General features: G+C 35.3%; 1 protein-coding gene across 1 annotated transcript; it reads left to right on the top strand.

Annotated features, from left to right (window-relative positions):
- The first annotated feature begins 3,994 nt into the window (after positions 1-3,994).
- On the top strand, positions 3,995-5,712 carry LOC120080755 (HXXXD-type acyl-transferase family protein). The gene has a single exon (XM_039035377.2). The coding sequence runs from the start codon at positions 4,264-4,266 to the stop codon at positions 5,587-5,589; it is 1,326 nt and encodes a 441-aa protein (XP_038891305.1). The 5' UTR covers positions 3,995-4,263; the 3' UTR covers positions 5,590-5,712.
- Positions 5,713-23,760: the final 18,048 nt, after the last annotated feature.

The following is a 23,760-nucleotide window of genomic DNA, read 5'->3' as shown; positions in this document are numbered from 1 at the left end:
AATTTAAATAATACACATGATTACTATAGCCTAGATTAAGAAAAGCTTAATAAGAGAAAATATACTTTTAAAATAGTAAAAATAATAATAAATAATCGTTGTTTAGCATAGGGGACAAGTTTGGTTCTATATAATGACAGTTAGTTTCATTTTAAGATTATAAACTTATGTTTCCTTCACATTTCTATATATTTGTGGTTTTGACATAGATATGAAAGATGAATCGACATTTCATTATATCATAGAAAATCTATGGAACACAAAATAATAAACAACAAAATGATGCTAATGTGAATATCATATAAATAATAAACATTTTTCTTTGATTTTTGTTGGTTCTTATAATTTTTCATTAACATCGATATTTTATTGATGTTTTCATTGACATTTTTGTAAAACTAAAATCTCATATTTTTTTTACATCAACATTTTAAACCCGAGCCAGGATTTATCAATTTAGTTTTTTTTTTTTTTTTTTTTTTTTTTTTTTCGATTTCCTTTTTGACATGGAGACCAATACAACAAATGTATTTACCTAACATTTAATGGAGAATCTATGAGCCTATTTCAATTATTTGCAACGAAGGAATGAGGTGGAAATGAAGATTGAAATTCTCCTCCATCCCAATGTTATTCCTACTCAACTACCATCTTCGTAACTTCCAAAAATAGCTTGAAAATAGAAGAAAAATATATTTTCCAAAAATAGATCATCTCAAACAATCATCATATGAATTATATTATTATTCCAAGTTATTTTTTTTTAAAAAATAAAGTATTAAAAATGAAAATGATGGAAAGAGAGGATGTTCATAAGTGTTTATGGATGGTTTGGGTGGAAGGGAATCAAACAAGCCACATGGGAAGGGAAATTCATAGGTCATTATAATAAATAACATTCATAAAAAAAAAAAAAAAAAAATCACATGATTTTATTTGGGTTAAAATACTCTTTTTTATTTTGATAAACTTTGGATTTATCTAATTCTAATGTCTGTATTGTCAATAAATCTTTAAATTTAGCCTATATTGAAGAAAAAAAAAACTTGGTGTAGTAGCAAAATTTCTTTTAAAGAAAGTTGATTTTTTTAAAATTTTTATTATTAGCATGTAAAAAAAAAAGAAAACATGAAATTAGGTGCAGTTAATCATTACTCACCATTATTATTAAGATTTTTTTTAAAAAAATATTATGTTATTTACCAATATTTTCACCACAAATTTTAAAAATAATTTTATTTATTATGTGTATATATATAAATATATTAATATTTTTAGTCAAAATTAATAACAATTATCTTTCGATGACTGAATTTAAAAATTTATTAAAAATATTGAAACTAAAATTAAATATTTGAAAATATATAAATCAAGATGAAATAAAATAAACCAAACCAAAACTATATTTTTACCTAAACTTCATCGTCAACTCCTTAAAAAAAACTGAAATGTTTCCCGATATACTCTTCTCAATTAGTTAGTGGGGCCCACGGAATGTCCCGTGAAAACAACTTTTTTCTTAAAAGGAATTAAATTAAGAATGGAAAAAAAAAAAAAAAAAACATTATTCCAAACGCAACACACAAGACACAACAGCCATCACGGTCATAATTCCGTCCCCACCCTTTCACTTGGGTGTAGTGGGTGAGTATCGATCGATTGGAGTTATTTTTCAATCAAATTATCATCGAACTGACTATGATTAATTTAATAAATATCTAAATCAACTTCAATAGTCGATGAATAAAAATTGATCGATCAATTTGGTCTTTTTTTGTTTTTTGAAATTTACCGATTTGGAAAACCGACCGAGTCGGCTTGGTTTTTCGATCTATCATGTTCCCAGACCCCTACGTCGTATCACTATTATTAACTATGTTTTTTCCTCTATTATTATTATTATTATTTTATATTTTAAATTTTTGTTATTTATAATCTTAAATTAAACCGGTTACTTTTAATTTTGAATCTAGTGAGTTTGTTAATTAAATAACGTTTTAGATAAAATTATAATATTGTAACCCATTAAACTATCTACAATGAGATATTTAATCATGTGACACAACACGATAAATTTATGAGATTAAAATGTAGACCTTTTAAAAAAAAATCTACTCGTCTCATGTTATGTACTTTAAAGTATCTTCATAAATATTTAAATAATACATAATATTATGAAATCAATTATCTTTTATCTCGTTGTGAGTTTTCACAACGTAATGACTACTAATAAGTAGAAGTAATGTGAATGAAATTTATTTTTATTGATAACAAAAAAAATTATTTTCTCACCATTTTTATTTCCCATTTACATGACTCATAATCACATCATATTTTATAAATATCATTATTTTTGTTTTTTTTAGTACAATATTAAAGTGAGAGATGGAAGGTAATAAGTGCTTTATTCACACTAGATTAATTAAACTAATTAATTAAGATTTGACTTAATTTGAAAATATGAAGTAAGTGGAAGAAAAAATCTCAAAATATCTAGTTCCTATATTAGTACTTAGCCACATAATTGATTGATACATTATTTATATCCATAGTTGACATTTTATTCTTAATCTACTCTTAAATGTAACTAAAAAAGAATAAAAGTACCAAGTTGAATATTTAATTGTGGATTTGTTTTTTTTAAGACTATAACATATAACCTTTTATTCTTCGTATGTCATTTATACTCGAACATTTAAAAATAATAAAGGTTTAAGCTCATGAAATAAAATAAAAATTGGTGCAGATTTATTGTGCAACCTAAATAGCATCCAATCAAAATCTGCTACGTGTCAATGTTTTTTTAAAACATTTTACTAGATACAAAGTATATCATACTAGGTTATACCTAATTATGACCAATAAAATAATATATCATCGAATAACGTATATTAAATTTGATTTCTCCGACCCACCAATGTAAGGTATGACCATTCCTCACATAATAATGATGATAATAATAATATTGTTAAAAGAATACTTTGATTTAGTAGCATTTATTATTTAGTCCATGTAGTTTCGATTTTACAAAATTTTAGAGCAGGTAATGATTAACTTTCTAAGTACTTCAAAAGTGTTTGTGAAAGTCAATATAAACAAGTTCTTAATCATTGGATTTCAATATATAACATCTTTCTTTTATTTTAGAATTTTTAACAATTTAGTTAATTAAATTTTAATGAGATTTTTTTTTTATATTTTTATATTGATAAATGATAAGAGAACAAATTTTATTGGATGGAAATTTTCATGGTAGAGATTATATTGTTACAAAATTTATAATACAAGAACTAAAATTATATTTATTAAACACTATTGTTATAAACAAAAGCCTAATATTGACTAGGGCATCACTGGTCTTATTGTATATATCATATTGGTGTTCAAATTCACCTTATTTTGTAAGTCACATCTTTTTTTAGTTACAAATTCAACTTTTCATGTCAAGCAAAGGTCAAATACGTTTTTCTCGATTGTATTTTTGCATCGACACAAAATTTTTAACTAGAAGTTTAAATTATTTCACTTGCAAAATATTTATAAGTTTAATTAATATCTTTATGATTTAAATTATGAAAACTATCCATTTATATTCATAAACTTTGGGAATTGTATCAATTTAAACCATAAACTAATAGTCGTATCAATTTAAACCTTGAATTTCATAATTGTATCAATTTAAACCTAAACTTTTATAAACATATTAATTTAAACCCTCAATTATATTTTATTTAGATACACTTATGAAAGTTTAGGATTTACATTAATATACTTATGAAAGTTAATTTAAATTAATATCATTATTAATTTCAGATTTAAATTGATATTATCCAAAATTTAGGATTTAAATCAATACAATTAGATTTAAAAATTTAGAAATATAAATTGATATTTATTTTTTAAATTAATAAAATTAGGAGTCTAAAATTTAAAAGTATAAATAGACAATTTTCTCCCCTAAAATAAATAAATAAACCGACGTATCAGTGATCGGTGATGATTTTCGCCGGATACCGGCGTGGACCCATCGATGGGCACACCTAATCCATGGATTCGAAAGCAAAAGAAAAAGAAAAGGATTGTAAATCGGCCAAGCAGACATAAAGCAAAACCCAAAAAACTATTTCCCCTTGAGAATCTCCCCCACAAATCTTCTCTACAGTTTCCTTAATCCTTCAATCTCTCTCCTCTCTTCCCCTAAAATGTCCTCTTCAAATTCACCCCTTCTTCCCCATTTCCCCCAATTTCTTCCTTCTCCCTCCCATGGCGGCTTCCACTCCCATCCTCATCCAACACGCCCTTCTCCTCAATCCTTCCCAACCCATTTCTCCACGTGTCCTCCCCCTTTCCGCCATTGATTCCCAGCTCTTCCTCCGCTTCACCATCGAGTATCTTCTCATTTACAATCTCCCTTCTGTTTCCGACCCATCCGCCGTTTCTTCCACTTTCCGATCTGCTCTGTCGGAGCTTTTGATCCTTTACTACCCACTTTCGGGTCGGGTCACTGAGAAACCCGATGGGTCTGGGTTGGAGGTGGTTTGCCGATCTCAAGGGGTTTTGTTTGTTGAAGCTGTTTCGGATTTCTACACGGCGGCGGACTTCGATCGTCCGCCGCGGTCCGTCGCGGAGTGGAGGGGGTTGTTGTCGTTTTCTGTAGAGGATGTTTTGGATGGATCTCCACCGTTGGTTGTTCAGTTGACGTGGCTTAAAGATGGAGCGTTGGCGGTTGGGGTTGGGTTTAATCATTGTATTTGTGATGGAATTGGTAGTGCTGAGTTTCTTAACTCGTTTGCTGAGTTGGTTGTTGGGAGACTCGGCCGTGTTGCCGAGTTGAAGCCGATTCCGGTTTGGGATCGACATCTACTCACTCCACAACCACCACCACGGCTTTCTCATCGTCGGTCGCCAACGCCGGAATTCCAACGTGTACCTGATCTCTGCCGTTTCATGTCACGGTTTGTTGATGAACCACTCGTTCCAACTTCCGTGACTTTTGGGAAAATTCATCTCACGCGCTTGAAGTCACTTGCACACTCCACGCGCTGCCCTGGTGAGGCGGCGTTCACGGCGTTTGAGGTTCTTGCTGCTCATATATGGCGGAGTTGGGCTCGATCTTTAAAACTCCCTCCCAATCAAACGCTTAAGCTTCTGTTTAGTGTAAATGTAAGAAAACGGATTAAACCGAATCTTCCCGCCGGTTACTACGGCAACGCCTTCGTCCTCGGTTGCGCTCAGACCACCGCCGGTGAGTTGGCGGAGAAGAAACTCGGCCATATTGCCGGTTTAGTAAAACAGGCGAAAGAGCGAGTCGGAGATGAGCATGTGAAGCATGTGACCGAGTTGGTGAGCGAGTCAAGAGTGAGTCCCGACTCGGTCGGCGTTCTTATACTGTCCCAGTGGTCAAGGTTGGGGTTAGAGAAGGTTGATTTCGGAATGGGTCGGCCGGTTCACGTCGGCCCGGTCTGTTGCGACCGGTACTGTATTTTGTTGCCGGTTTTTAATCAAACGGATGCTGTGAAGGTCATGGTGGCGGTCCCCAAATCTGCAGTTGACAAGTATGAATCCATGGTCAGAAACGTGGCCACGTGAATGTACTTGAGTGTGACACGTGGCGGAGTTGACATGTAAAAAAATGTTTGACTATTTTTTTTTCCCTCTTTCGTTCTTGTTTTTTTTTCGCTTACGAATATATTTATTTATTTATTTATTTAATTTACTTTCCTGCCCCTTGGAGACATGCCACGTGGACTCCACAACACTGAAAAGTTTTTGCTGTCCTAACTTTGGGTGGCAGAACGTGGCCGTTTAGATGCCCTCGTCGGCTTGGTATCACTAATTAATTAAAATTAAATCTTTTCATCCATATGCCAAAAAGAAAAAAGATATTTTTTCCTTTTGTAACCTCCAACCCCTTTAAATAATATCTTAAAAAATTAAAAATTAGCATATGTCTATAGATTTTTTGACAATATAAATGTGGAATTGATGTCATATGTTATAAGGACAAAATATCACTAATGTTGGCATAATATTAATAATAAAAATGGTTCACTTATAATTTAAGAAATAGATAAAATGTTTATTTGTCAATCTAAATATCTTTTATGAATTTTCTAAATTTTTATAACTTCTATAGAAATATTTATCAATAATTTATAGGTTCTTAGTTTATGTTTCTTAATAAATAAACTTGTTACAAACGACCAAATATATATCTGAAAATTTACGTACGAGTATATTTCAATTTTCTAAATAATTAATAAATTTTTAATTTAAGATGAGAAATCAAAGTAGCCTACACAATGTACTCATGAGCATCATTGTGGTGTACCACAATTTCAAATGACAAGATTTTAAATGCAAGAAATGATTTCAAGTTATTATCTGCATTTAGAGTCATTTAAATTAAAATTTCCTGTGTGGATACCACAGAAAATGAAAAGAAAGAATGACATTTTACTTTTTTGTCCTCATATGTTGTAGGAAATTATATTAATAATTATACCAACATTTAAAAAAATCTAGCTATTAAATGATAAATTTTGGCTAATCACAAGTTGCCATTTCATCACAACGAAGGCTCGGGACCATTGTGAAAATTTTAAATTGGATTGAACTGAGTAATTAAAGTTGCTCGAAGCCAACCGAATTTAAGTCCATGATGAAATTTTGGGCCAAATTAAAGATTGGGCTCATGCCCGATATTTAGGCCCAACAACAACTGGGCCCAAGCTCATATAAGGTTCACGAGAAACCTTTATAAATAAAGACCTTACCTCTTCATTAGGAGGAGGTTGGAATAATTGACAATGAAGTGTTGAAGCTCTAGAGATCAAGATTAAAGCTCTTAGCTCTCAAGACTTTGAAGTTTTGATCGATCAAGACTACCATCTTTTGAAGATTGGAGACCTGGAAGACTAAATCTTCCTTGAATTCTAGAAGATTGAAACTCAAGTTGATCTCAAGTTTATAACCTTCTGAGGATTGAAGACTTGGAAGATTAAAACTTCCTTGAATTCTAGAAAAATGAAGCTCTGATTGATCTCAAGTTTACAACTTCCTGAAGATTGAAAGAACTGAAGGCCAAGGATCAATGAAGATTTGAAGTTCCAAAGAATGGAGTTTCGAAGAATATAATTGTTGAATGAGAAACTTCAGCTAATTAAATTTCGCCACGTCATCACAATGAAAGTTCAAACCTATTGTGAAAATTATTATTGGATTGGGCCGAGTAACTAAAATTTCTCGTGCCCAACACAATGCAAGCTCATGGTGGAAATCTGGGCTATATAAAAGATTGGGCCCAAGCCCAACTTTAGACCAAACCTAATTTTTGGGCCCAAAAAGCAATTGAGCCCAAACCCATGTAAGGGCCATGAGGTGTTAGGGTTGATGCTCTAAATCTCGTAGGGTTCTGTAGTTTGTAAACACGTGTATGAACAAACACTTTGTGATTTATAAAATATGATATTTTATTCACTTCAGTCTATGAAATATGAGATATTTTAGTTGCATTAACCAGAAACTAATAAACTAAGATCCATGATTATCGTTGTAACTTAAGCATGTATGTGGAGACATACAAGTGGATCGTGATTTAAGTGATAACCTAAATGGTCTATAGTATATGAATAAGGAGGGATACCTTATCCTGGTGATACTACAAGTGTGGTGCTCTTTTGTAGGTGTTACAAATGTTGTAAAGTCCTACAAATGATATGATCCTGATCATTCATGTATTAGACATACGAGCGGGGATATTCTATACAAAAGAGTTTGTATAAGACCGGACCACGAAATGTTTAGTCTCGTTATATAACGTCGTTCATAATTGAAACTCTTATTTCACTAGGATGACCATAGGTAACATGACCTTAATCCTGATTGAGTTGTTAACTTCTGCCTATGAGGGTGGTCCTTTAATTTGCATGGGTGAGAGTGGCCAGATCGCCGACTCAACAAGCCAACCACTTTGGGGATTCGTCTGATTAGGGAGCTGGGAACTCAGCTACACAAGATGAAATTCACTCCTTCCCTGAAGTAGGGGTAAGTAGATAAATTGCTCCCTTAAGGGCTGATTTCGAGGCTTGAGCAATGTGGTGTCACACCTTCTTTTGGCTCGATAAGGGTTTAGTCATAGTGGGACTATGATCTATTGTTCATTAAAGAAATCAGTGGTACTTAAGAAGTTAGATGTAACTACAGGGGAAAAATGGTAAATTGGCCCAACTGTACTTACGAGCGATTTATGAAGGGTCATCATACTGTTGATTGGTTATATCCAATGGACACAGAAATATATCTAAAGTGCGAAAAATGCAGCTGTCGGTCTTTAGTGGAGTGCCCGACAGTTAACGGATGGTGGATATCATGATTAAAGAGTTTAGTTAGTTATTCACGTACCTTTAGAGCTTCAAGTTACAGGTCCATAAGGACCCCTTGGTAGCTCAATGGATTCAAGTTGAGAATCAGTTTTTGGGTTAGTTTGAAATGTTCAAATTAACAAGAGGGAATTTGATTATATATGATATAATTAAATTAATTTAATTATATATGTTAATTGATATGATGTATTTGATACATTATTTGGTTTGGGAATTAATATAAATATGATTTATATTTTATGCCATAAAATAGGAAAAGAACTATGGTTTATATGTTGCATATGATGCAATATTAAAACTATAGGTTATAAATATAATATGATAAGTTAGTTATTGTATTTATTTATAATTTATTAATTATATGATAATTAATATTTCTTTTTGTAAATAACCGACCTTAATGGGTGGTTATACATGGTTTTATGGTAACTGTGAGATAAAAGAAAAAAAAGTTTTTCAAATCATTTAATCGAAACGTCTCACATAATTGACTATCGAGTAAAAGAATTTTTACTACATGATAGCTTTACAGAGCCTAAACGATCAAGCGTTGAGTCTATACGATAGATTTCTTTTACTACATGATTGTGTGATTGCATACTCGATCGTCTACTTCCTTCTTTCCCTCTATCTAAGATCATACAGAGCCCACAACTTCTGGAATCTCACAACGAGAATACCAAGGTAATCTTGTGGTAGTGTCAAGTTCTATTCGAGGATCGAGTTTTACTCGCTGGTGATCGAGGAAGTTCCAGTGCTTGTTGCGTTCAAGTTGATTGTTGCATTGGTGATTGATCAAGGGAAATATGTGAAAAAAGAGTTTTTCAAAGGTATTGTCACTTGATCCTTTGTATTTATTTTCAAAGCATGTTGTAATTTATTTTTTAATGCATAATCGTTTGTGTATGATTGTAAATGTTTTTGTTCTTTCACAATGGAGTTTGGAACGATCTGCTTCCACTCATAGGTCCTCTAGTTTTAGAGTTCCTTCATGAGGAACCTTTATAAATAGAGGCATCACCCCTTCATTTTAGGGGGGGAAGAAGAAGAGAAAATTGGAGGAACTAAAGCCTGAAGCTCTGAAGCTCTGAAGACTGAAATTTTAAAGTTATAAAGCTCTTAAGACTGAAATTCCAAAGCTCTGAAGATCTAAATGTTGAAGCTTTAAAGATTTGAAGAACACAACTCCATTGAAGATCAAAAGATATACTAAAGCTCTGAAATCTTAAGCTCTCATGTCTTGAAGACCAAAGTTCTTAAGCTCTAAAGTGCTGAAGATTGAAGCTTTTCAAGTTCCAAAGTCTAAAACAATCAAGTTCTGAAGAACTGAAGATAAAAAATATTATAGGCTTCAAAAGATTAGAAGACTTCAACAAATTGATCGTAACTTTACAACCAATATGTTAAAGATTCAATCTCCTCAAACTCAAGGAAAAGATCAACGAGTCAAAGGCCAATCTAAGTTGAGAAACAAGTCACATGCCGATCAAATTGATCAACAAGCCCAGAAGCCACTCTAAGCTAATCGACAACTCCAAAGGTCGATCCTCCAAGAAGATCATCAAGCCCAAAGACTGATCATCCAATAAGATCAACGAGCTTAAGGATTAAAGTCCAAAAGCTACTCTAAGCTAATCGACAACTCCAAAGATCGATTCTCCAAAAAGATCATCAAGCCCAAAGGATGATCATTTAAGAAGATCAACAGGCTTAAGGTTTAAAGACCAAAGGCTGCTCCAAGCTGATCATTAAGCCCAAAGGCTACTCTAAGCTGATCATCAAGCCCAAAGACTGATTCTCTAAGGAGATTATTAAGCCCAAAAGCCAATCATCCAGGAAGTTTAACAAGCTTAAAGATTAAAGTATTCTTTTCGAGAGAAAGAATCAAAGGATTATGTTTTAGAGATTGTATTCACTATACTATACTAAAATCAATAAAAATTTCATGAATTAGATTTCTCCAAAAATTTCATCAAACAGTTTCGCACACCCAACAGGACAATCTCTACCTTTCATTTCCTTTTCTACAACAAGATTTACCTAAAAAAGTCATGGCATCTAGAGACAACACTCCCAAAAATTCAAATGATGTTTACACGAGAATAATTACTCGAAGACGTCTTTGAAGGAATCTTGACATGAGGAGATCCTTGAATGGAAGCGGATCGTCCAAATTCCATTAATTATTGAAAACAAAATTTACAGTAAACATACAATTAGATATGCATTCAAGGTTAGATTACAACATGCTTTTACAAAATAAATAGGTTTCAAGAAACTTCACCTTTGAAGAACCTTTCTTTAAGTAATTCTTCGTACTAGCCACGAATAGAGCTCCTTCTTCATAGATCTCCTTCTTCACACACGGACACTACCAAGTGCGAACCCTTTGTATTCTCTTTTGGAATTAAAGAATTCAAGCAAGAGTTGTGGGCTTTACTTGAATCCTTGGTAGAGGGAAGGAGAAGGAGAGGATGGGATTTTTCTTAGAGAACTCTTCTCTTAGACTGAGAACACTTAAGGAGATGATCTCTCCAACCAATTTGAAAAACACGTTAGTTATCTTGAGAGAATTTGGGATTGAGTTATAACTCCTTTTTTTTTTTTTATTAATTTCAAATAAATTATTAAAAAAAAAAATATAATAACTACTTTATTATATATACACTATTTGTTATATCAAATATAACATATAGCCGATAGTTTTATATTGTATCAAATACAACATAGACTTTAGAATTTATTATCTCTCAACTATACGTGACATTTAATATAAATCACATTTATATTAAATCCATTTATATGAATCTCATTCATATAAATGATATTTGGATCATATCCAAATATTTAATTCCTCTCAATATAAAACATATTTATATTTAATTATATGAATCACATTCATATAATTGGTATTTGAATCATATTCAAATTCCACTCATATATAATGTATCAAATACATTAGAATTAATTATATTTTCCTCAATTAATTTGAACACTTCAAATTAATCCAAAGATTAAGTCTCTGTTGAGCTATAATGGAAACCTTATGGACATGTAGATTGAAGCTTCAACGGTACTCGGATAATTAATTAAACTCTTTAATTAAATTATCTAACACCCATTAACTACCGGTCACTCCACTAAAGACCGAAAGCTGCACTCTTCGCACTATGGATATATTTATGTGTCCATTGGATATAACTAATCAACAGTGTGATGATCTTTCACAAATTTCTCATAAGTACAACTGGGCTAAAATACCATTTTCCTCTAGTAGTAACTAAAGGAACTCTTAAACAAGAGTATCCATGAGCGGTAGCAGATCATTCTGATTTCATTGTGACCGAATTACTACACATACATTCGAACAAACAGATATGCATTGTAAGATTAATTACTGGCATGCTTTAAAAAATAAAATAACAAAAGACTGAGTAAACGTACCAGTTGAAGACAATCTTCAAACGAACTCAGTTTAGTGGAAGCAAACTCTTCCACACTTCTTATTGCCCAACAAACAATCGCCTAACAGCACCATAGTCTTCTACACGATCGGCAGCACACGAACCAACAGCAACTGGGGACTACACCACCATACGAAGCCCTCGCTATTCTCGGAGTGAGAATCCAAAGAAAAGACTATCATATAGTCGGTTGCTTGTCGTTTAGAAAAAAGGTACACGATCGTGTAGGTTTTGTTAAGCAATCATCTAGCAAATAGTAAACGATCGTTTACATCTGCTCGGCGCGCTAAGCGATCGTTTAGAAAAGGTAAGCAATCGTTTAGAAATTACATGTAATCGTTTAGCGCGTAGGTGTGCGATCGTTTAGGACGATGGGCACTTCGTATAAGCTCTCAACGTTAAGCAATCGTAAAGTTTTCACACCGTGAGTGAATTTCTGCATATCTTTCATATATCTCAAAAATGAAAATAATTTTCATTTTATTCTTTAGTTACAAGAATTGAATCCGATCTTCCCACTTTCACACGATTCTGGAGAAATTCTCGGCCAATTATCTCATAACTGCCTAATTAATTAAATAAAGAATATAATCATATTATATTCTTAACCTATAGTTTGATATCAAATATCTACAATAGTATTTTCTCCTTTACTTGATATAAATTGTATTCATATCCAATTTCCTCCAAAATAATGTATCTCATAAATTTAGTCAATTATATCATATATATAATTAACCAGTTCAATTATATCATATATAATCGAACTCCCTCTTGTCAATTTAATATTTCAAACTGACCCAAAAACTGATTCTCAACTTTATCTAAGCTACCAAGGGGACCTTATGAACCAATGGCTCAAAGCTCCAATGGTACGTGAATAGCTGACTAAACTCTTTAGCCACGAGATCCACCATCCATTAGCTACCAGAAATTTCACTAAAGATCAACAACTGAACTCTTCTTACCACACATATATTTCTGTGTCCATCGGATATAACCAATCATGAGTACGATGACCCTTCACAAATGCCCGTAAGTACAGTTGGGCCAAATTTACCGTTTTGCCCCTGTAGTTACATCTCACTCCTTAAGTACTATTGATCCCTCTAATGAATAATACAACATATTCCAACTATGTGTGAACACATCTCGGGCCAAGAGAAGGTGTGTGGCGCCACATCGTTCAAGCCTTGGAATCAACTCTTAAGGGAGTTATCTATCTACTTGCCCCTGCTTCGGGGAAGGAGTGAATTCCATCTCGTGTAGTTGAGTTTCCAACTCCCAAATCAGACGATCCCCAAAGTGGTAAGTTTGATTCGGTGACCTGGACACTTGCATCCATGTAAATCAAAGGACCGCCCTTAATGGCAGGAGTTCCCAACTCACTTAGGATTGAGGCCATGTTACCTATGGTCATCCTAGTGAAGTGAAATCTTTGTAATGAACACGTTATATAACGAGATGTTAACACTTCGTGGTCAGGTCTTATATAAGCTCTTTTGTATAGGAGCCCCCGCTCGCATATCCCCTACACGAATGATCAGGATCAGACCATCTGTGACAAGTTACAACACTTGCAACTATTCCACAAAGCGGACCGCATCCGTAGCGTTACCAGGATAAGGTTTCCCTCCTATATCCATTATTACAGAGCATTTTAGTTATCCCTTAAGACATGATCCACTTGTATGTCACCATATACATGCTTAAGATATATCCAGATAACTAGAGATTTTAGGTTTATTGGTTTGTGGTAAAGCAAATAAAACAATTAACTGAGCAAAATCAATATGTGAAGTAAATATCATATATTATACATCACAAGCGTTCGTACAAACTGTTTACAAACTACAGGACACGAGACGTTAGGACATCAACCCCAACTGTAAAACCCAAACCCTAATTACTTTAAGTAATGTGATGTCTTCTAATGAGCTAAATAATGCCATGTCTCAGGAAGGATAGAAGATAGAATGCACAATAAGCATATGAATGAGACCATGCCATCTAATGAGGAGTAGTGCTGAAGTAATATTGTGAGTAAAGTTACAAAAGGAAATTTGCTAAATCCTAGCCCTTCATCACCAATAGTGGGCCAGGTGGCACAAGGATGGTTCATGATAGATTTTGGGCGGTAATATAAGCAAGAAGGTTGAATTCATTAGGTCGGTTTGGACAGACTACTTAGGCTATTTGTGTAATTTCAGTGACATTTGAAAGCTTCGTGTGTCTATTTTCTGTGGCTAAGCTGCTGGAAGGAAAAATCGCTGGAATAAGGCCGAAGGGACAAAATAAAGACGAAGGGTTCGTTTCTTGGGTGAATCTAGGCCATCAGTGAAGAATTGAAGCTCCAGGACGAATTACGAAGTGTTTTGAGCTAAACATTTGAGGTAATATTATTAACTCAATTATAAACAAGTTTGTAGAATGAAACGTTTTAAGATGAGGCCTAGAAATAGAGTTATATAATTTTGAAGGTTGAACTGGGAATTGTTGAGCAAGCAAGCAGCTGCTTGAATTGGGGCCAATGATGAAGTTTTGAATCTCCAGATTAAACGACGAGGCATTTTGAGCTGAAATTTTAAGGCAAAGAAGAGCTAGGAGAGGCGTATAACCCCAAAACGACTCTGGTAAGGAAACGTAACTCATTATCGAATGAACCATGTCCAACAAGATTCTATTTCTCTTATCCGTTACACCATTTTGCTAAGGTGTACCCAGTGCTGAGAGTTGGAAAACGATTCCATGTTCTATCAAATAGTTCTGGAATTACAAGTCCAAGAACTCTCCACCTTGATACGATCGAAGTGTTTTAATCCGTCTATCCAATGCATTTTTAACTTCAGCCTTGAACTCTTTGAACTTTTCAAAGGATTCAGACTTTCGTTGCATAAGATAAACATACCCATATCTAGAGTAATCATCAATAAAACTAATAAAATACTCATAGTCACCTCAGACTCGCACATTCATAGGACCACAAAGGTCAGAATGTACTAACTCAAAAGGTTCTTTGGCTCGATAACCTTTTCTAGTAAAAGGTCTTTTAGTCATTTTTCACCAATCTCTCAATCCTATTGAGATTGATATGCCCTAATTGAAGGTGTCAAAGTTGGATATTTTCTTTTGGAGAAATTCATTGATATTTAGGTTGAGTTACGACAGTTTTAAAAAATTCTGTGTTATGGAGGGAACTTATTCTAACGGGCTTAGCACATACAAGTTATTTTCCAGATATGTTGTACAAATATTAACACCATCTTTATGAATAAATGCTTTATCCACATTAAGCGAAATAGTGTATTTACATTGTAGCAAGCACGTTACAGAAATAAGGTACCTCTTAAGTTCAGGAACAATATATACATAATTTAAAACAAGAAACATATTCTATAAAGATAACTGGATCCCTCCAACTGTCACAGTTGAGACGACGTGTCTGGTGCCTACGCGCATCGTCATCTCACCAGCCTCCAGCTGTCGCCAGGATCTAATCCCCTGAAAAGAAGAACAAACGTGATTAGTGGCGTCCGAATCAATTATTCAGTCAGAATCATCATTCTCTACTAAACAAGTTTCAAGTATAAGTAAATCATATTTACCTTTATCTGCCTTAGCGGCCTTCCTTTCCTTCAGCCAGCGAGGATAGTTCCTCTTCCAATGTCCATCCATGTTGTCGTGGAAACATTTTCCCTTTTCAACCGGCGACGGACACCTTTTTGGGACGACAGATGGCGAGTTAACAGACGCCTTCCCTTTTCCTTTACCACCCTTCTTCTTCTTCCCCTTTGTAGAGTTAGAAGTAGAAGGTGCAGACTTCGTTCCTGAGGTCGAACCTCGATGGAACGTCCTTGATGATGAAGCAACATTTTCCTTAGCCCTCTTCCTCTCCTTACTTTTCAGTAAAGATTGGTATGTCTGCAACTCGTTACGGAGAGTTGTAAGGGTGTATTTCACTTTGTTAAGAATCACATTGCTAACAAAGTACAGAAAGCTCTCTGGCAGAGAATGCAGGATTATGCTAACCTGACTGCCCTCATCGATAGTAGACCTCGTGCTTGAGCTGTTCAGACGGTTTTCCAAATATCCCCCACAGGAACTCCATGATCTCACGCACTAAGACCATGGGCTCATGCTTCTTGGCTAACTAATTAATTTTGTAAAATAGTTTCAAATACCCTAAGTGTAAGACTTCTATTTTGCAATGATGCTCCAACGAGGCAGGACAAACGTCACCGGTGAGGTGATCAGATGCCCCTTCATTGGGATGAGACTTTCTCAACCATTAGGCAGAACCAACTCTTGGAACTGAACCTAACAACCACAATTTATTTAGTTCAAAATTATTAACCTTTAACAATTCCGCGTAAGTGACCCCTCATTTTTGGTGCCAGAGTCTCGCCCTAATGAGCCCACCATAGGGAAGAAGAAGATTAGGACAAGAGACTAAGTAACCTTATCCTCGTACAGGAGATCAAATAAAGAAATGCGTAAAACTGCCATCCTATAGGGGAACACTCATAAGGTGCCTCGAGACGATGCGCAACAACTTTATTTAATCCAACGAGGGAGATCGTGGGATATACTGTCGCACTTCTGTTGAGACAAAAAATTAGGGATGGATGGGGTTGTACATACAGTCATGCATTAGACATGGTTTAAGCTATGCGTTTATGCCCATGCGTCTGAGGTCATACGTCGGAATGAAAATGCATTAATCTAGTATGCAATGACCATGTGTTCCTATCACAAATTTTCTTACGCTCGCGCCAAGTATAATGCAAACGCAAGTTTCTTGGGTAATTCGAGGTCGAACACATGGACTTGTCACTCAATAATGCTGGTGAAGTAATGCGTTTGAGGCGATGAATAAAATAAAGCAAAGAAAGTTTAATGGATTTACACACTACTTCTCTAACTAAACAGATTGAGCAATAGAAGACTTGTGATGAGAATAGATAAATACACAACAACTATTAACGCATAGTAATGTTTATTATCTTAACTCGCCCGAGTAATCCCAGCTCATTGTACTAACACATTGCACACCTCTCGGTGGTCAGCTGCACGATTATATATCTATAGTGCATGGTTACGTCGAGCATAAGATTGTGCCTATCTCTAGGAACAATGCAAACTTTGCTTTAGTGCGTTCCATCTCTTACCTTCTCAGGTAGTTAGACGCGGCTATTTAACTTATAGACAAGTAATGCAACAATCCATAGACAAGTGCTGCTGCAAACTTTCACCAAGCAAAGAGGATTAACTCACTATACTCGCACAACGCACACCTCTCGGTGGGTTGCTACATGTGTCCTATCTCTGGGCTACACAATTAAGTATGCGATCGCCTTTGATAAATAAACGTTGAAGATAAACAATGATAGAGTTAAAGATAAAGAAGAAGATGGCATTGAAGGAATCAAGAGATGCATTGATTTCAAATTATCTTAATATCTTAAGCTAAAATGTAATACAATACAGAGGTTAGAAGAGAAATGAAGGACTCTGAGTCAAGGCTGCTGATGGTGCCATGGATGAATGGTGGAGATGTCTCTCTTGAGCTCTATCTCCGCTGAAAGCTCCAGTCGTCACTCGGTCTGGTTTGTGGAGGTGAAGAATTTTCACTGAAAATTCTGTTCAAGCTCTCATCTGTGATCGCAAACCTCTGCCTTGAGGCAGAATTTCGGATGTCTTGAAATGAAGGTCCAAAAGGCTATTTATAGAGTTTAAATGGTGACAGCTATCATGATTGCGTTATGGCTCACTGCTGCTTTTGTCGCGGTATGGGCAATGTCACATCATCTTATCTTGTTGATATTCCCAAGATATGCGTCCGAGCTTGATTCAGCTAAAGTATCAACGCATTCTACCCATCTTGCAATTATCCTTCTATTATGGTTGTAACTCCATGGCTGCAATTTCCAATTGATCACTGCATTCGTTTGATCAACGCAACTTCCATGCGATGGGCGCCTTCGATCACCGCAACTTCCATGCGATGGATGCATTCGATCACCGCAACTTCCATGCGATGGACGTATGCGATCCAATTTTCAGCGCATGCATTTGTCTATGATTGCTTATTTCAAACGCATGTGTTTGATTCCTGCGATAGTTACAAAAATAGACACTTTGGCATGGAGTAACGCATAATATTGGGGTCAGTGAGGATTTAGGTGCTAATCGATGCAGAACTCAATTTTTTGCAAATTCTAAGTATTATCACCGCATTTTCTACTTATTAGTCCTCATGATTCTAAATAAAAGGCTTATAATAACTGGCACTTCTGCCAGTTATCAACTTTTGCTCCCATTTACTATGAGCACTCTCTCCATCCATCTTGATATTGACCTACCCAAACACCATTCTTTAGGGGGACACTCCCAGGGTACCACGAGGCCGAGGGTAGATCTCACAATGTGGACTATATAGGAAAAACGTGAAAGGTTAAATGAAGCATCATATGCCCCAAGTACCTCCCACTGAATGTTCTACCTAGGTGTTCATTAACCTAGACAATCCAACTACTGATTTTAGTCTAAATCATCTTTTTAAGTCCGCTCATAAACACCTTTTGTCTATGAAATAAACAAGTTCAAGTAGTCACATTTAAACACTTTAATGGACTGTCCTTAACTTGCATGCATGCACCAAATCTATCTAATTCACCTTTCCAGGTAGGTTCCCAGGTAGGGGTGTTACGTTTTCGCCAACTTAAATACCCCAGCCTAGCCAGAACCCGCCTTAAACAAGGTCTCTTATAGATAGATTTGTTACACTTTAACCTTTTATTAGTCAATTTAATCCTATTAAACTAATTACAAGATTAAAGCCTAAAGGTTGCTAATCATATTAGAACTGTGATCTTAGGTCTATGTCATCCAAGTTTTAAACAATTTAAAACCATGAATTAAACCTAAGTGAGCATGCATGTCTTTCTTATTGCTTTTAGTTCTAATCTCTCTTTAATCTTTAAAAAGAAACAACTAAAACACATTGCACATAACTAGGTGTTTATAACGCTTATAAAGAAACCTATGTGTCATGCTTCATGCAATGTCCGGTCATTACTATACATAACTTTTATATACATGTAATAACCAAGCAAATATGCTTTCTGTACACCCTTATACTATAACAATTATAATATAAAGATGATGCATGTCAATGCTTTTTATGTATGCATAAATATAACTCTTATATTATATGATACATGAGCATGCTTTTATGTAATTAAATCATGATACTCTAAATCATAACATTTATAATAAAGAGATGATGCATGACTAATGCATAACCTAAGGTGGGATTTTACTATATGTACATACCATATGACATATAAATAACCATACATCTCATGTAATAAACCAAAGATTAATAGACCAAGATGAACCTTTAGAAAACCGAAATGAAATAATTCTATCTATTACATTTTTCATCGAGGTGTAAACCAGGTTTTGAACCGCCAGGAAGCTCCATCGTTTAGTAAACGCTACAAGTAAACGATCGCTTAGCGTACACTAGACGATGGCGCGAAAATTTTAAACAATTGATTAGACGACAACAAGGCCGCGAAGCTTGATCATTTAAATGATCGCTTAACATGCGAAGAGGTAAATTATTTATCGTGCATTACTTCGCGATTATTTAGTCAGATATTAAGCGATGAAGCTTGCTGAGCTAAATGATCGTCTAGTGCGCACGCGCGTTAAACGACACCCGAGCATTCGTTACTCAGCTATCACCTACCCCATCGTCTACACGACTCGATCAACACTTGATCGTCTTCTTCCTTAAAGAACCGCAACCCTTGCTATGAACTTCTTCACGAACGACTCAAGACTCAAACTAACTTTGAGTTACAGATTCGATAACAATTAATTATGCCAAAAAACGTAGGGGCCTTTACAATTAATCGAAAATGTAAAAGAATTAATCAAACCGAGGTTTCATCCAAGAAAACTCCATTAATTCGCACATCCACAAATAATTTAACAATTAAACAGAGAGTAGATGTGCACCCATTGAGAATGTATATGTAATTCTTTGCAGCAATGAAATTGGAATATTAGAAACCTGGCTCTTATACCAATTGAAGGAACTCTTAATCAAGACTATCCATGAGCGGTAGTGGATCATTCTAATTCCATTGTGAACGAATTATTACATATACATTCGAATAAACAGATATGCATTATAAGACTAATTACTAGCATGCTTTAACAAATAAAATAATAAAAGACTGAGTTAACATACCAGTTGAAGATAATCTTCAAACAAACTCAGTCCAACGGAAGCAAACTCCTCTACACTTCTTATAGCCCAGCAAATAGTCACCTAACAACACCACAGTCGTCTACACGATCGGCAATGCATGAACCAACAACAACCGAGGACGACACCACCACACAAAGCCTCGATATTCTCGGAGTGAGAATCCAAAGGGTGGGTTTTGATGGAATTGGTAGAGGGAGGAGGAAAAGATGATCGTGTAGTACGAACAAGCAAGTGGGAGAAAGGGAAGACGATCGTATAGTCGGGTGCTTGTCGTTTAGACAAAAGGTACACGATCGTGTAGGTTTTGTTAAGCGATCGTCTAGCAAATAGTAAACAATCGTTTAGGTCTACTCGGCACACTAAATGATCGTTTAGAAATCGCGTGCGATCGTTTAGTGTGTGGGTGTGCGATCGTTTAGGACGATGGGCACTATTATATAGGCTCTCAACCTAAGCGATCGTAAAGTTTTCACACCATGAGCGAATTTCTGCATATCTTTCGTATATCTCATAAATGAAAACAATTTCATTTTATTCTTCAGTTACAAGAACTGAATCCGATCTTTCCACTTTTGCACAATTCCGGAGAAATTCTCGGTCAATTATCTTATAACTGCCTAATTAATTAAATAAAGAATATAATCATATTATATTTTTAACCTATAGTTTGATATCAAATATCTACAATAGCATTTTCTCCTTTACTTGATATAAATCATATTCATATCCAATTTCCTTCAAAATAATGTATCACATATATTTATATTTAGTCAATTATATCATATATAATTAACCAGTTCAATTATATCATATATAATCGAACTCCCTTTTGTCAATTTGAACATTTCAAACTGACCCAAAAATTGATTCTCAACTTTATCCAAGCTACCAAGAGGACCTTATGGACCTATGGCTCGAAGCTTCAACGGTACGTGAATAGCTGACTAAACTCTTTAGCCACGAGATTCACCATCTGTTAACTGCCAGACATTCCACTAAAGACTGACAACTGAACTCTTCTTACAACAGATTTATTTCTGTGTCCATCAAATATAACCAATCATGAGTACAATGACCCTTAACAGATGCTCGTAAGTATAGTTGGGCCAAATTTACCATTTTGCCCATGTAGTTATATCTCACTCCTTAAGTACCATTGATCCCTCTAATGAACAATACAACATAGTCCAACTATGTGTGAACACCTCTCGGGCCAAGAGAAGGTGTGTGGCGCCACATCATTCAAGCCTTGGAAACAGCCCTTAAGGGAGTTATCTATCTACTTTCCCCTACTTCGGGGAATGAGTGAATTCCATCTTGTGTAGCTGAGTTCCCAGCTCCCAAATCAGACGAATCCCCAAAATGGTAGGTTTGAGTCGGCGACCTGGCCATTCGCACCTATGTAAATCAAAGGACCACCTTCAATGGCAGATGTTCCCAACTCACTCAGGATTAAAGTCATGTTACCTATGGTCATCCTAGTAAAGTGAAGTCTTTGCAATGAATGACGTTATATAACGAGACATTAACACTTTGTGGTCAGGTCTTATACAAGCTCTTTGTATAGGACGCCCCCGCTTGCATGTCCCCTACACGAATGATCAGGATCAGACCATCTGTGACAAGTTACAACACTTGCAACTATTCCACAAAGCGAGCCACATCTGTAGCGTTACCAGGATTTCCCTCCTATATCCATATACTACAGACCATTTTGGTTATCCCTTAAGACATGATCCACTTGTATGTCACCATATACATGCTTAAGATATATCAAGATAACTAGAGATTGTAGGTTTATTGGTTTGTGGTAAAGCAAATAAAACAATTAACTGAGCAAAATCAAGATGTGAAATAAATATCATATATTATACATCACAAGCGTTCGTACAAACTACAGGACACGAGACTTTAAGGCATCAACCCCAAAAATTTCCCACTTATCCTAAAGCGAAGTGGGATGTACAAAAATAGTACAAAATAATAAACTAGGGCATAAAAACCCAATACAAGAAAATCTCCCACTTGCCCTAGTCCAGCCGCAGGCGATCCTGTAGACCCATGATCTGAAGGTGACTCTCAAACACTGTAAACGTGAGAGCCTTTGTAAATGGGTAAGCAACATTGTGCTCTAAAGCGATCTTCGTGACGATCACGTCCTCTCGATCACTATCTCGCGGATAAGATGATACTTCCGCTCTACGTGTTTGCCGCACCTATGACTACTAAGCTCCTTGGAGTTCACCACAGGCCCACTATTGTTACAATAGAGGGTAATAGGCCTAGACATATCTGGAACAACTTCCAGTTTTGTCAAGAATTTCCTGAGCCAGACGACCTTCTTAGGAGCTTTGTAGGCCGTTAGTACTCCGCCTCCATAGTGGAGTTGGCGATGCACCCCTGCTTAGTGATTCGCCACACTACGGCTCTTCCATTAAGAGTAAATACTGACCCTGAAATGGACTTACGAGAGTCCCTATTAGTCTGAAAGTCAGAATCCGTGTATCCAGTAAGGATCAAATCCTTAAGAGTTTTAGTCCAAGTGGGAGTTTGTTAGATTTTATGTCCTAAAACTCGTAGTTTGTAAATTAATAAACATATTCTGTTTTATTTTTCGATAAAGTTGTTATTGAAATTGTAATCTTGAATCCACTAAACTAAGGTCCTGAGGCTATTTAATGTAGTTTGAACTTTATGTAGTGACATAAAAGTGGATCAAGTTCAAATATATAGCCAAAATGGTCTATAGTATATGAATAAGGTTAGGCGTCTTGTTCTGAGGACACTATGGATGCGGCCCACTTTATAGTTAGTACAAACGATGTGATCCTGAATCGTTCATATAAAGATATATAAGTGGGGGAATCCTATGCAATGAGTTTACATAAGATTGAACCATGAAATAGTCACTTTTTACGTTCTAAATGCCGTTTTATGTATAAAACTGACTATTTCGTTAATTGATGACCTAGGTAACTTAATCTTAATCCTGAGCTAACTATGAACTCCCGTTCACTCAGAATTATCCTTAGATCTGCATAGGTGAGGGCAGCTCAATATCGCTGGCCCAATAAGTCTCACATTTCAGGGGTAAGATCAGGTGGATAATTGGGAACATAGGGTGCAAGACGGAATTCACTCCTACTCGTTATAGGGATAATAGATAGGTTGTTCCTTTTAGTACTGAATCCAGGTCTTGAACAAGGGACCCCACCCTGTCCTTGGCCCGAGAGGGATTCGGTTTATAGGTTGGACCTTAAACCAATTGTTCATTAGAGGATTAGTGGAACTTAAGGAACAAGATGTAGTCTTGGGGGTAAAACGGTTTTTATAACCCAGCCGAGATTACGAACAACCTGTGAAGTATTAGCTTACTAATCATGGTTATATCAAATGGACACAAATATATCTACAGTGAGAGGAGTGCAACTACGGGACTTTAGTAGAATGACCTATTAGTTAACAAATGTTGATTAATTATGTTAAAGAGTTTTACCAGTTAATCTCGGATTGTTGGAGTCCATGATCAATAGGTCCATTAGGTTCTCCTACTAGCTCATATGGAATAAACTTAGAACAGTATGATAGAATAATTCGAATTGTTCGAATTAGGTGAAGAGAGAGAAAC

This window comes from Benincasa hispida, chromosome 7 (assembly GCF_027475165.1).
Source record: "Benincasa hispida cultivar pf3 chromosome 7, pf3_genome.v1.1, whole genome shotgun sequence".
Classification (NCBI taxonomy): domain Eukaryota; kingdom Viridiplantae; phylum Streptophyta; class Magnoliopsida; order Cucurbitales; family Cucurbitaceae; genus Benincasa; species Benincasa hispida.
This window is presented reverse-complemented; position numbering and strand designations above follow the sequence as displayed.

Coding starts and splice junctions, on each gene's coding strand:
- LOC120080755 (XM_039035377.2), top strand. CDS start 4,264: ATGGCGGCTTCCACTCCCATCCTCATCCAACACGCCCTTCTCCTCAAT.